The sequence below is a fragment of the Palaemon carinicauda genome, chromosome 45 (genome assembly GCF_036898095.1).
Source record: "Palaemon carinicauda isolate YSFRI2023 chromosome 45, ASM3689809v2, whole genome shotgun sequence".
Taxonomy (NCBI): Eukaryota; Metazoa; Arthropoda; class Malacostraca; order Decapoda; family Palaemonidae; genus Palaemon; species Palaemon carinicauda.
Window position 1 is genome coordinate 25,038,665 of NC_090769.1, and position 13,736 is coordinate 25,052,400.

The 13,736-nt window shown below is 39.9% G+C and overlaps 2 protein-coding genes and 1 non-coding gene across 3 annotated transcripts in view; 1 reads left to right on the forward strand and 2 right to left on the reverse strand.

Moving 5' to 3' along the window:
- The window catches only part of LOC137634742 (uncharacterized), a 141,740-nt gene that overhangs the window by 47,900 nt on the left and 80,104 nt on the right, over nucleotides 1-13,736 (forward strand). The gene's annotated exons all lie outside the window — the stretch shown is intronic.
- Nucleotides 1-13,736, reverse strand: part of LOC137634763 (basigin-like) — a 47,786-nt gene that overhangs the window by 9,696 nt on the left and 24,354 nt on the right. The window contains exons 5-7 of the mRNA XM_068367284.1: nucleotides 6,206-6,319; nucleotides 2,927-3,109; nucleotides 516-651 (exon numbers count right to left, since the gene is read on the reverse strand). Of these exons, the coding sequence (XP_068223385.1) occupies nucleotides 516-651; nucleotides 2,927-3,109; nucleotides 6,206-6,319 (433 nt within the window). The remainder of the gene's footprint in view (nucleotides 1-515; nucleotides 652-2,926; nucleotides 3,110-6,205; nucleotides 6,320-13,736) is intronic.
- On the reverse strand, nucleotides 2,572-2,679 carry LOC137635039 (U6 spliceosomal RNA). The gene has a single exon (XR_011042606.1). It is a non-coding gene; the product is annotated as a U6 spliceosomal RNA (small nuclear RNA).

The window sequence follows — 13,736 nt, forward strand, 5'->3', positions numbered from 1 at the left end:
AAAAAGGAATAAATAATATATGGACTGGATTTAGAAAAGCAAAAGAAATAACCTGTTGCCAAATTTGTAAATTGGGCGTTTTAGCCGAGGTATATAAGTAGACCAAAGAAGCTGGGAGGAATGTGTTTGAGTGTAAGTATCAGGCCTGAACCTCTAAAGAGACAAAACTGAATATTTTTATGAAGATACATTTTTCAAACCAATGCTCTATATATGTTACATACTGTATGAATTTGACAGGCTATCACATGAGTCCTGGTCTCTTCATATGTTGTGTATCTTTAAATAACACCATGATGTGGTAATAAAAATTGGAAAAAAGTATTATACACCAATAATATGCAACAAAGAGATCCATTAAAAAGTGAAAATAGAAGACTATAATTGCTGGAGCATGCATTAAGCATGGTTTCTATTATACCAAGAACAAGCAAAGTTCCTTTGTTAAACTGACTTTTCTTATAGCAACAATTATAAATTAATGTTAAAAATTTCACATAAATAAATTTACTTACTGTTCATTAATGTCATCCATATCAGCCTGAGCTAAGTTAGGCTTGATGCGTCGTTTCTCGTAGATGAAGATTATGGCACAGAGAATAGTGACTTCAACTACGATACCCAAGAAGGGCCACAAAGCAGCATAAATATCTGAAAAAGCAAAACAAATAAATAAAATAGCTCAAAGAAATATAAGTAAAATGAAATTCTAAATTTTTATACCTCCATGTGACAATGTATCTTCGAAACGGAGTGAGATCAACGTTTAACAAAAGAAATATAAATATTTCTTTTCACATCATCTCTTATGGGGTAATTTGTCCCAAATAAGAGTGAAGCCATCAGTGCATCTCATGAGGTGTATTGTAGGCATTAATTAAGGTTCTTTACGGCATTCCTTCGGCCCTAGCTGCATTTGCTTAATGTCCTTTATCTCTGTTCTTGATACCTTTCTTTTTTTTTTTTGCTTTCCAACCACTAAATTCATAGTGTAATTAATGAGTTATCCCACAGTTGCACTTACATTCTGAATGACTTCCAAGGACCTATCGAATGGCTAAATGGCCCAAATTCATAATTCAATCCATTCATCCAGGGTCCTTCTTGTAGAAGTAACAACCCCGAGGAGTAGCCCCTGAACGGAGCTCCTATGGTCCCCATTCACTGATCCTCAAAATTTGAAGTTCACAGTGACCTCCATTAATATAAAGCCCACTAAAAGTGAGGCAGGAGAGGGGGTGATATCATGACCTGGAGGTGAGTACAGGTATCAAAATTTTATAATAAAAATTCATTCATTGGGAGGACCTTTGACTCAAGGTCACAGTAAAAAATACCATCTTAACCAAAAAAATTTTCATTTTGATGAGTTTTCACTTCAGGTCACAGTGCTAACTGCCATCTTAACTTAGAAGACTGAAAGGATTTATCAATATAACATATCCTAATCATTTTGAGCATGAGTAATCAACTGTAAGCTTAAAATCATTCAAAAATTCAAATTTGTGAACATTCTTAAAAGCAGCTCTTTACAATCGACAGCATATAGATTTGTGTAACTTAGTTATCGTCCCTCCAATTGCCTTACCCCCTTAAGGTAAGGCCTGTCCAGTGGAACAACTCTCCAGGAAAGACTTGGTAACCCTAAAAAGAGCAAAGGCAAAACAGGAAATAACCACACAAATGGGGATTAGCCACCAAACCTGATTGCCCCCTGTGGGCAACACCACAAACAATGCAACAAATCCTACGAGGGTGTCCACTGGGCCCTCGTTCCTCAGATTAAACCTCAGAGAGGCAAACGGCAACGCCCCTCTGTGGGTTCAACATTGGCACTATGAGATATGATGATGCTGACCCTCTTAGGATAATGTGGTAGTGCACGCCACCTATGATGTTCAAATGATAACTAAGTATGGGAACTCTGTAAAGTTGTGACTTCTCTTATTATTTATTACCTCCAAAGGTTGTGCATTGGCTCTTCAATCTACATGTGGCGATGCCTCATTCCAAAGCCTACCTCTTCAGAGGCAATAGCATCAAAGGTTGTGCATTGGCTCTTCAATCTACATGTGGCGATGCCTCATTCCAAAGCCTACCTCTTCAGAGGCAATAGCATCAAAGGTTGTGCATTGGCTCTTCAATCTACATGTGGCATTGCCTCATTCCAAAGCCTACCTCTTCAGAGGCAACAGCATCTACATTGCCATTAATCAGCAAATGTAGACCTAGCGGCCGAGCCGATATAAGGAGCAACATGGACAGTTCAAGTCATATCTTAATGCAACCATTTGATAATTTAAGATGTTGCTAAAGGCGTAAAAAGAATAGAAAAAACTATTGGCCCGGGAAAGTTTTAATACCATATATCACATTATTAATGATGGCACAGCATGGTTGCTTATGTGCACACATTCCAGCGGAAGGAGGGATATATGGCTCCAGATTTCGGTCTTCTATCCTGGAATCCTATAGTTTAAGACTACCTGGATTGTGGAAAAGCCAGTCTTGTAATAAGAGGATCTTTCCTAAATTTAGGGATCGAATCTTGTGAGGAAATGTTCCATCAGGACAAAGTATGAGAGCTATTTGCAATTTGAGTGCCACCCTTGTGCAGGGACAATGCCACTCCTCTATGTAACATTACAACTGTAGAATATGGACTGTCAAAGCAAGTTCTCAACAGATGACAGACCTTAGATCATTCCATTTATGAAATTGGTTAATTTTGACCAGATTATGCTTCAATTGAATTACATTTATAAATAAAAGTTATTCCTATTTTAACAACCTCAAAAATATCAAGAAACAGGTGCTTGGACATTAAGATGTAATAATATTATACCTCGACTTCAGCAGTAGTGATACCATACATAAAAACCATAAAACAAACACAGGAGATAGAATAATAAAATTTAATATTTACCTTTCACTCTAACTTCAGTAGTGGTGTTCAAATGAAGGGAATGCTGAGAAATCAGGCACACATAATTGCCATAATCAGACTTAAGAATGGGCTGGATCAGCAGGATGGCATTTGTAACATTGTATGTGTTAGCAGAGAAGACTAATCTTGTATTGTTCTCATCAGGTTGCAAAGCCTCTCCATCTGTAGGTAGAAAATAATTTTGATTGAAATGAGAACTTATGAGTAACCCAAAACAAGTGTCCCACAAAATGACAATATCTGGCATTAATAATGCTGAGTACCACAGTCTGCTTCCCCTCCTACTGGCAGATTAAAGTACACATAACGACAGTTATATCCTTGTGATGACAACTTGACAAAATGATTAACTGTTGCTAAATGTGACTATTACTAAAACACCCAAATGACACCAAATTTAATTAAATTACAACACTTTATTTAGTTTAATATTAGATATATGTCCGAGTAAAATAAGAAAGGAGTACATCAATATGGCAATACACCATTAAGGTAATCAAAGATCTGTAATCAATATAGCAACACACCATTAGGGTAATCAAACTATTGTGATAAAAATAAATTCTCAAAGTAATTTGTATTTTTCGTAACTACAATCCTGAGTCTTTTATATATAAGTATATGAATTCAGTTTGATTTAGATATATAATGAAACAATAAGAGTACTTATTGCAGAAGATTCATAACCTGGAACTCTTGAAAGAGGAGCCAGACAGGCATGTTCCCTATCACCAATTCAGTTCAATACCTATGCAAAAGCAATGATGAAAGTCACTATTATTATTATTATTATTATTATTATTATTATTATTATTATTATTATTATTATTACTTGCTAAGCTACAACCCTAGTAGGAAAAGCAGGATGCTATAAGCCCAGGGGTTCCAACAGGGAAAATAGCCCAGTGAGGAAAGGAAACAAGGAAAAATAAAATATTTTAAGAACAGCAACATTAAAGTATTTCCTAAATAAACTAAATACTTAAACAAATCAAGAGGAAGAGATATTAGATAGAATAGTGTGCCCGAGTGTAACCTCAAGCAAGAGGACTAACCCAAAACAGTGGAACACCATGGTACAGAGGTTATGGCACTACCCAAGACTAAAGAACAACGTTTTGATTTTGGAGTGTCCTTCTCCTAGAAGAGCTGCTTGCCATAGCTAAAGTCTCTCTTCCACCCTTACCCTTACCTAGATCTGGAAGATGACATCAAGGTGGAAGAGAAATAGCGTAAAATACAAGGTTTGCTGATGACAAGGCAGTTGTCTGTAGCACAAAAGAGGGATTACAGAGGATGATGAGTAAGATAAACATGACAGCAGAGAAGTATGGAATGAAAATAAATACACATAAGACCAAGATAATGAGAATTGCGATTAGACAAGGACTTCCAAATAACATGCAGATTGAAAATGAAGCAGTGGGAGTCATTTCAAGTACTTGGGAAGTATTATAACATAAGAAGGAAACTGCAGTAAAGTGATGAAGAGCAGAATAGTCAAAGGTAAGGTAGCTTCTGAAAGAGAGGGACAAACATTAATGGGAAAACGGAAAATAGCACTGAAGAAAAGATTTGTAGAGTTTCTTATGGAGTTTAGTATTGTAAAGTTATGACCAATGGACTATAAAGAAACAAACAACAAACATTTGGAAGCATTTGAAATGCAGATATGGAGAAGGATGCTGAAAATAAATTGAGAAGTCCAAAAAACAAATGGAGTACTGTACTAAGAATAGTTGGAGAAGAGAACCCTAATTACATCAATAAAGAGAAGGCAGAAAAACTGGATAGGACACATTTAAGAGCCGGGTTACCGAGGGATACTATAGAAGGTAAATTTGAAGGATGAAGACCCAGAGGAAGGAAAAGGAAGTCAATGCTAGATGACCTGAAGGAAGGGAGAAGGTACCAAGAGCGCAAAAGAAGTGCTCATGAATAGAGACTTACGGAGGGCAACAAATCCATGAAAGGACCTGCCTTAGGGCAGAACACCATATTAGTATGAATTCAGAGATCCTGGAACTCATAGTTATAGCTACCAACAGGTGGTGCAGGGGAAGACCGGAACAACAGTCAGTCATAAAGACTAGTGCTTTTGATCTTCAGGATTGGGACTTACGAGACGGGAGGTGTTACTTATGAGTTTGTATAGTTAGGATGAATACATTTAAAACTTTCCGATTTTTTCCTACAAGAGTAATAATTATTTTTAATTGGAGACTCATCCTTAGGAATTGAATTGAGTATAGGATTTAGGCATTAATCCAAGCACTGGGGCATCAAAGGCCATTCAGCGCTATATAACGAAAATCATTCAATCATATCTGTATACTCACACCATTTAGTGTCATTTTAACCTTTAATACAAATCGCAACACTTTCATACAATAAAATCTAGATGTGAAATAAATAGGGATTAAAAGGGTAAAATAAATAAATAAATTAATAAAATCAATTATAGCTCGTAATATAACCCAATACTTTGTATAACTCATCCTTAGGAGGGAGGTCCCTACATACTAAATTTCTGGCTCGGTCAATCTATCTTCCTGGGAATCGTCAGGGCACCTGGTTCTGTACAAAAGCAAAAGTGGTGACTTCTTCCAACTTTCTAATAGTAGGGGAATAGGGATGTAACAAATGGTAGGTTAGCCCCATGCCAAGAATAAATGGTACTCAGTAGACCCTATTTTCTCGTACAAGACTTGCTGTCGGAATGTATCCGTAGCTATTATCATCATTACTACCAGCCAAGACAACAAATTTGCAATATATATTATATGTACACTATAAAAAAATAATATTGCAAAGAATTACTGAAAATTTAAAGTGTAAAATTGTGAGACTGAAATTTCACTTGAATGCTTCTCGTACAAGACTTGCTGTCGGAATGTATCCGTCGCTATTATCATCATTATTACCAGCCAAGATAACAAATTTGCAATATATATGTACGCTAAAAAAATTATATTGCAAAGAATTACTGTAAATTTAAAGTGTAAAATTGTGAGACTGAAATTTCACTTGAATGCTTCTCGTACAAGACTTGCTGTCGGAATGTATCCGTCGCTATTATCATCATTATTACCAGCCAAGATAACAAATTTGCAATATATATGTACGCTAAAAAAATTATATTGCAAAGAATTACTGTAAATTTAAAGTGTAAAATTGTGAGACTGAAATTTCACTTGAATGCATAGTTTTCATATCCATGTCTAAGAAATGTAAAAGAAAAGTAAGAATTTTTCAAACCTTTCAACCACTGTACATTAGGATGTGGGTTCCCTTCTACTAGGCAAGACAATTTAAGCTTATCATTCTCCAAAACAGTGGTGGATTTAGGTAGGTGCTTATGAAGCTGTAGATCTGGAAAGAGAAAAAAATCATTATGTAAAGATAGCATTCTGTACCAACCGTGTGTCACACGATCGTACATAATTCATTTTGTATATATTATGCTTGTATCTTCGCTCTTCCCTCGCACTAAAAAGAACCAGAATAAACATGTCTGCCTTTCGCCTCTGTAACATTGTCTGTCTTGTGAACATGAAAATTCCTGTTGCCTTGGGCTTTTGTATATAAAGGAGAGTGTTCTATAATAAATGAACTCAGTTGCTTTCATACTGCCTTTGAGTTCACAACCTTCTCTCGGCCGTCACAATTCTGTAAACCAAACCATAAAATTACTAAAATAAAGTAAGCTTGGAAAGAAAATACCTGCGAAGACTTTCATAACTGTAATGACTTTCATAACTACAACTTTAAATGATGCAGATTATTGTATAATTAGGGTTATTCAAAAAATTATTAAACCCACTAAACTTTCAACAGCAATTCCATGATTCAATTCAAATAATGTTTTGTACCCTTTTTTTTTTTTTTTTTTACTGTTGTCCTAAAACTACTGTAATGCAGTGAAGTCATGAAAATACAATTTAAAAAAAAAAAAAACTATAAAGCATCAATAAATACAAAGATATATTAACCCTTTTACCCCCAGGCTATTTGGAACTTTCCAACCGTTAACCCCCAGGGGTTATTTTTTTTCAAGCACATTTTGCAGTATATTTTTTTCAAATTGCTCTAACAGCCTTAATTTTCGTCATAGGGAGGTCAGGTTCGTCTCATTCTCTTGGAAAATGCCTGAAGTTTCTCAAAAAATTATAAAAAAATATGCAAAAAAAATGTAAATAGCAGTTTTTTGCAAGGACGTACCGGTGCGTCCATGGGGGTAAAGTGATGAGTTTTGTGAAACGTACCAGTACATCCTTTGGGGGTAAAAGGGTTAACATACGACAAAATAAAGCTGACTAAATTTAGGATCAAGCTACTAAGTAAAAACCTAGTATAATTTGCCTTCAATATATGGAAAATTAGTTTCTAGAGAACTTTAAAATACTCCTCATTGCCTACATTAAGCTGATATTCATTCTAAAATAATGAGAGTTCTTAAATTACAGCCAATTGTATAGATCAAACTATATATAATGGAAAATCAAAGTCTTGCGTGAGATATTACTCATCTCACTCAGCATCTCTTTTCCTATCAATTATTTGGAAACATAATTGGCAATATTTTTGAAAACTTAATACTTTTATAAATTTTGCAAAGAAAATTCATATATAATACATAAGCCTTTAACACTTACTACAAGGTTTTGAAGAACAAAACTTAATGCAACCGCACAGGAAACGAGTAGGTTTGACACAAAAACTTAAATTTTGTTTGGAATGTAGAAGAGGAGTTCCAAAATTGGAACTCAACTTGTGATTGTTTTGCATAAAAAATGCTGCTTTGGTTTAAAAATATTTCATAGCAACCCTAATAAACATGCATATACCCAAATTGTTATTTAGGACAGAGGTTGTGATGATGAAGATCCAACAGAGAAGTCAAGAACTGTAACAGTTCATGCATTTACAAGATGCATACTTTTAAAAGTAAAGGAAAATGTTTGCATAGAAATTTCTCAGATTAGGAAAGGCTAGTGACAATGCAATGAATGAGGGATATGTATGTATCAAGATGAAACAAAAGATGATGAATCAGGAGCTCATTCCCTAACAAGTAAAACATAAGCCAGTGACTAACAGTCCTAAAAATTGTAAATACACTATAATCTTGTTTAGTGTAAAATATACATGAACTTCACCTGTTTTAGTTTACTAAATCTCAATGAAAATATAGAGCAGTATTACCTGGTTCTTGTGTTTAAAAGATAACGATTGTACTTATAAGCCAAAATTTTTAAAGAGCAGCTAAAGTACAGCTCTAGCTTCACAAATTTGTACATTACCCGATTGGCTTCCCCTACTGTCAAATTTTTATAAACTCTCATAATTACCAACAGCAACAAATAACACTGTATTCCTTGTTATTTGCTTCTTCCTTTAGCCCATGGAAAGGAATAGTCTGGATACATCCTCCTAAGATTCACAGTTCTATGTAAGTGGAATACCAATGAAAAGCAAAAAGGACATGCCGAAGAGTGTTGTGTCTGATACTAGATGTTAAAGTCTGCTATGAAATCAAGGACGAAAGACAAATCCACAAAAAAATAGCCTGTATATGAGTAAACTTACCAGATATGAACATGAATATTGCTGACTAGTCTCAAGATTGCAAACTCCTGCAAAAAGCCCATCTCTGGTATGTGATCAAGCAAGAAATCTTGCAAAGAAGATTTGTAAGCAGGATTTGTAAAATTGAAGAACAAAGAATATATCCTAATTATATTAAGAGCTTAGAAAATAAAAAAGACCATCTCTGGTGTATGATCAAGCAATAAATCATACTAGATAGATTTGTATGCAGGCATTGTAAAATGTTATTTTCATTAGTAAAATAAATTTTTGAATATACTTACCCGATAATCATGTAGCTGTCAACTCTGTTGCCGACAGAAATCTACGGTCGGGATACGCCAGCGATCGCTATACAGGTGGGGGTGAACACCACAGCGCCATCTGTGGTCAGGTACTCTAGTACTTCTTGTCAACACCACCTCAATTTTTTCCTCGGTCCACTGGTTCTCTATGGGGAGGAAGGGTGGGTCAATTAAATCATGATTATCGGGTAAGTATATTCAAAAATTTATTTTACTAATGAAAATAACATTTTTCAATATTAATCTTACCCGATAATCATGTAGCTGATTCACACCCAGGGTGGTGGGTGGAGACCAGCATACATGTTAACACAGAAGCTAAGTATCCCGTATTTTATTTTATTAGTTATTCAAAAATAACATAAAATAAATAAGTACCTGGTAAGGAAGACGACTTGAACCATTACTCTGCCTTTATTAAGTACGTCTTTCTTACTGAGCGTAGCGGTCCTCTTAGGATGCTGAACGACTCTTAGGTGCTGAAGTATAAAGGGCTGCAACCCATACTAAAGGACCTCATCACAACCTTTAACCTCGGCGCTTCTCAACAAAGAATTGACCACCCGCCAAATCAACAAGGATGTGGAAGGCTTCTTAGCCGACCGTACAACCCATAAAAAGTATTCAAGAGAAAGGTTAAAAAGGTTATGGGATTATGGGAATGTAGTGGCTGAGCCCCCGCCTACTACTGCATTCGTTGCTACGAATGGTCCCAGGGTGTAGCAGTTCTCGTAAAGAGACTGGACATCTTTGAGATAGAATGATGCGAACACTGACTTGCTTCTCCAATAGGTTGCATCCATAACACTCTGCAGAGAACGGTTCTGTTTGAGGGCCACTGAAGTAGCCACAGCTCTCACTTCATGTGTCCTTACCTTCAGCAAAGCAAGGTCTTCTTCCTTCAGATGAGAATGTGCTTCCCTAATCAGGAGCCTGAATAGGTAAGAAACTGAGTTCTTAGACCTTGGAAGAGAAGGCTTCTTGATAGCCCACCATAAGGCTTCTGATTGTCCTCGTAAAGGTTATGACCTTTTTAGATAGTACCTAAGAGCTCTAACTGGGCAAAGTACTCTCTCCAGTTCGTCCCCCACCAAGTTGGACAGGCTTGGGATCTCGAACGACTTAGGCCAAGGACGTGAAGGAAGCTCGTTTTAGCAAAAAACCGAGCTGCAAGGAACATGTAGCCGTTTCAGATGTGAAAACTATGTTCCTGCTGAAGGCGTGGATCTCACTTACTCTTTTAGCTGTTGTCAAGCACACGAGGAAAAGAGTTTTTAATGTGAGGTCCTTAAAAGAGGCTGATTGGAGAGGTTCAAATCTTGATGACATAAGGAACCTTAGGACCACGTCTAGATTCCAGCCTGGAGTGGACAACCGACGTTCCTTTGAGGTCTTAAAAGACCTAAGGAGGTCCTGTAGATCTTTGTTGGTGGAAAGATCCAAGCCTCTGTGGCGGAAAACCGCTGCCAACATACTTCTGTAACCCTTAATCGTAGGAGCTGAAAGGGATCTTACGTTCCTTAGATGTAACAGGAAGTCAGCAATCTGGGTTACAGTGGTACTGGATGAGGAAACTGCATTGGCCTTGTACCAGCTTCGGAAGACTTCCCCTTTAGACTGATAGACTCTGAGAGTGGATGTTCTCCTTGCTCTGGCAATCGCTCTGGCTGCCTCCTTCGAAAAGCCCCTAGCTCTTGAGAGTCTTTCGAAAGTCTGAAGGCAGTCAGACGAAGAGCGTGGAGGATTGGGTGTACCTTCTTTACGTGAGGTAGACGTAGAAGGTCCACTCCTAGAGGAAGAGTCCTGGGAATGTCGACCAGCCATTGCAGTACCTCTATGAACCATTCTCTCGCGGGCCAGAGCGGAGCCAACCAACGTCAGCCGTGTCCCTTTGCGAGAGGCGAACTTCTGAAGTACCCTGTTGACAATCTTGAACGGCGGGAATGCATACAGGTCGAGATGGGACCAATCCAGCAGAAAAGCATCCACGTGAACTGCTGCTGGGTCTGGAATCGGAGAACAATACAACGGGAGCCTCTAGGTTATCGAGGTAGCGAACAGATCTATGGTTGGCTGACCCCATAGGGCCCAAAGTCTGCTGCAAACATTCTTGTGAAGGGTCCACTCTGTGGGGATGACCTGACCCTTCCGGCTAAGGCGATCTGCCATGACATTCATATCGCCCTGAATGAACCTCGTTACCAGCGTGAGCTTTCGATCTTTTAACCAGATGAGGAGGTCCCTTGCGATCTAGAACAACTTCCACAAATGAGTCCCTCCCTGCTTGGAAATGTAAGCCAAGGCTGTGGTGTTGTCAGAGTCCACCTCCACCACCTTGTTAAGCTGGAGGGACTTGAAGTTTATCAAGGTCAGATGAACCGCCAACAGCTCCTTGCAATAGATGTGAAGTGTCCTTAGCTCCTGATTCCATGTTCCCGAGCATTCCTGTCCGTCCAAAGTCGCACCCCAGCCCGTGTCTGATGCGTCAGAGAAGAGACGGCGGTCGGGTTTCTGAACAGCCAAAGGTAGACTTCCTTGAGAAGAAAGCTGTTCTTTCACCACGTGAGAGTAGACCTCCTCTCTTCGGAAACAGGAACTGAGATCGTCTCTAGCGTCATGTCCTTTATCCAGTGAGCCGCTAGATGATACTGAAGGGGGGGAGGTGGGGTCTCCCTAACTCGATGAACAGTGCCAGCGATGAAAGTGTCCCTGTTAGACTCATCCACTACCTGACTGAGCATCGGTTCCTTCTCAGCATGCTCTGGATGCAATCTAGGGCTTAGTATATCTTTGGGGCCGACGGAAAAGCCCGAAAAGCTCGACTCTGAAGATCCATACCCAGGTAGACAATGGTCTGGGATGGGACGAGCTGGGATTCCTCAAAATTGACCAGGAGGCCCAGTTCCTTGGTCAGATCCATAGTCCATCTGAGAATCTCCAGACAGCGACGACTTGTGGGAGCTCTTAAAAGCTAGTCGTCTGACGGAGCCGGACACAAGATCATGGTACTGCTGCACAGTCTGTGAACTGTCAACCATGGGGAAGCGAGGAAGTACAGTGACAACCCGAAGCTGTCTAGACTGTCTGGGTCGTACAGACAACTCCTTATCGGGTTGCTGAGGTTGCCGCACTGCGTCACAACAAGACACTTCTGCTGGTTGTTGAACGTCTTCCCAGTGACACACTGACTCCGTAAACAAAAAATCCTCTAACAAGGACTAAGCTTGGACTGCATGTCTTGCAACACAGCTCAAGGTCTATGGGAGCAGGTGTGGTAACAGACGGGGTTAGCGACTGAAGTGGAACCATTACCCTCCCTGGAAGCATGCTATGCTTAAATAAAAGTCCATAGGAGGCTAAGCAGCTAAAGGCTCCTCTCCAAATGACAGAGTCCTCAAGGGAAAATCAGAAGGAGGGAGAATAGCACTTTCTCATCTACAGGAACCATATCCGAGAAAAGCTAAGTTCTCTCAGTGAGGGTTTCACTGGTGCAAAAGCAGCAGACTAGAAGGCAACGTTATGAAACTGCTTGACAGTCTAGTGAGTTGGCAACAACCAAAGATGTGTGACTGAGAAGCATGCGGTAAGGTATGCAGAGCATGCTGTATGTAGAGCATGCTGTAAGGTAAGCAGAGCATGTTGCATGGCGTGCGGCTTATGCTGCATGGGATGAGGCTCATGCTGCATGGGATGAGGCTCATGCTGCATGGGATGAGGCTCATGCTGCATGGTATGAGACTCATGCTGCATGGGATGAGGCTCAAGCTGCAAGGGATGAGGCTTATGCCGCATGCGTTGAGGAGGATGCCGCATAGTATGAGGCTCCTGCCTCATGGGTTGAGGCGGTTGCCGCATAGCATGAGGCTTTTGCCTCATGGTTTGAGGAGGATGCCGCATAGCATGAGGCTCCTCATAAGCATGAGGCTGCCTCATGGGTAGAGGAGGATTTTTTAAAGAAATCTGAACCTGACACTAATCTAGCTGTCCGAGGATTTACCTGGTGAGACATCAGTCTCTTTACCAGCGAGTTTTACCAGATTTCCCCGGGCCACCACGTGACACAATTGGTAGTAATTCATTCAAATTACCCCTAATGAGTCAATATGGATAAATATCAACACAACATCGTGTTCAAATAGAAATAAATTTCTACCTCATACTTGGGATCGAACGCTAGCCCCTTCTAATGAAAGGCCAGGTCGAAACCAACCATGCCACGAGAGCCCATTCAAGAGTTGAGGTTCTTGCCTCAAGAGTGGAGGTGGCTGCCGCAAGAGTTGAGGTTGCTGCCTCAAGGATGGTGGAGGTTGCCGCAACGCAAGAGGTTGCTGCATAGCGCTGGTATCTGGCAACTCCCAATGCGGCAGCTCACGCGTGGAGGTAGGTTGAGGAACCTCATCATCATACGTCTGGCAGGGTGGACTGCGCAGAGGTGGAGTTGAGGTTGCTGCCTCGAGGATGGTGGAGGTTGTCGCACCGCAAGAGGTAGCTGCCTCGAGGATCCTACCTCAAGGGTAGAGGAGGTTGCTGCAAAGCATAAGGCTCCTGCCTCAAGTGTTGAGGAGGTTGCCGCGTGGCAAGAGGCTCCTGCCTCAAGGAAAGTGGAGGTTGCTGCACAGAGCTGGTATCTGGCAACTCCCAATGCGGCAGCTCACGCATGGAGGTAGCTTGAGGAACCTCAACATCATACGTCTGGCAGGCTGGACTGCGTAGAGGTGGAGGAGCGTTCGCAGGAGGAGGTGTGTTAACCTTCTCTGCCTGAAAATCCTGCATCAACACCGCAAGCTGAGACTGCATTGTCAGCAGCATAGACCACTAGAGTTTAAGAAAGACAACAACAAACGGAGCTACTGTCCGTTGAGACTGAGGGTCTAAAACAGCTGGTGCGGCAACAG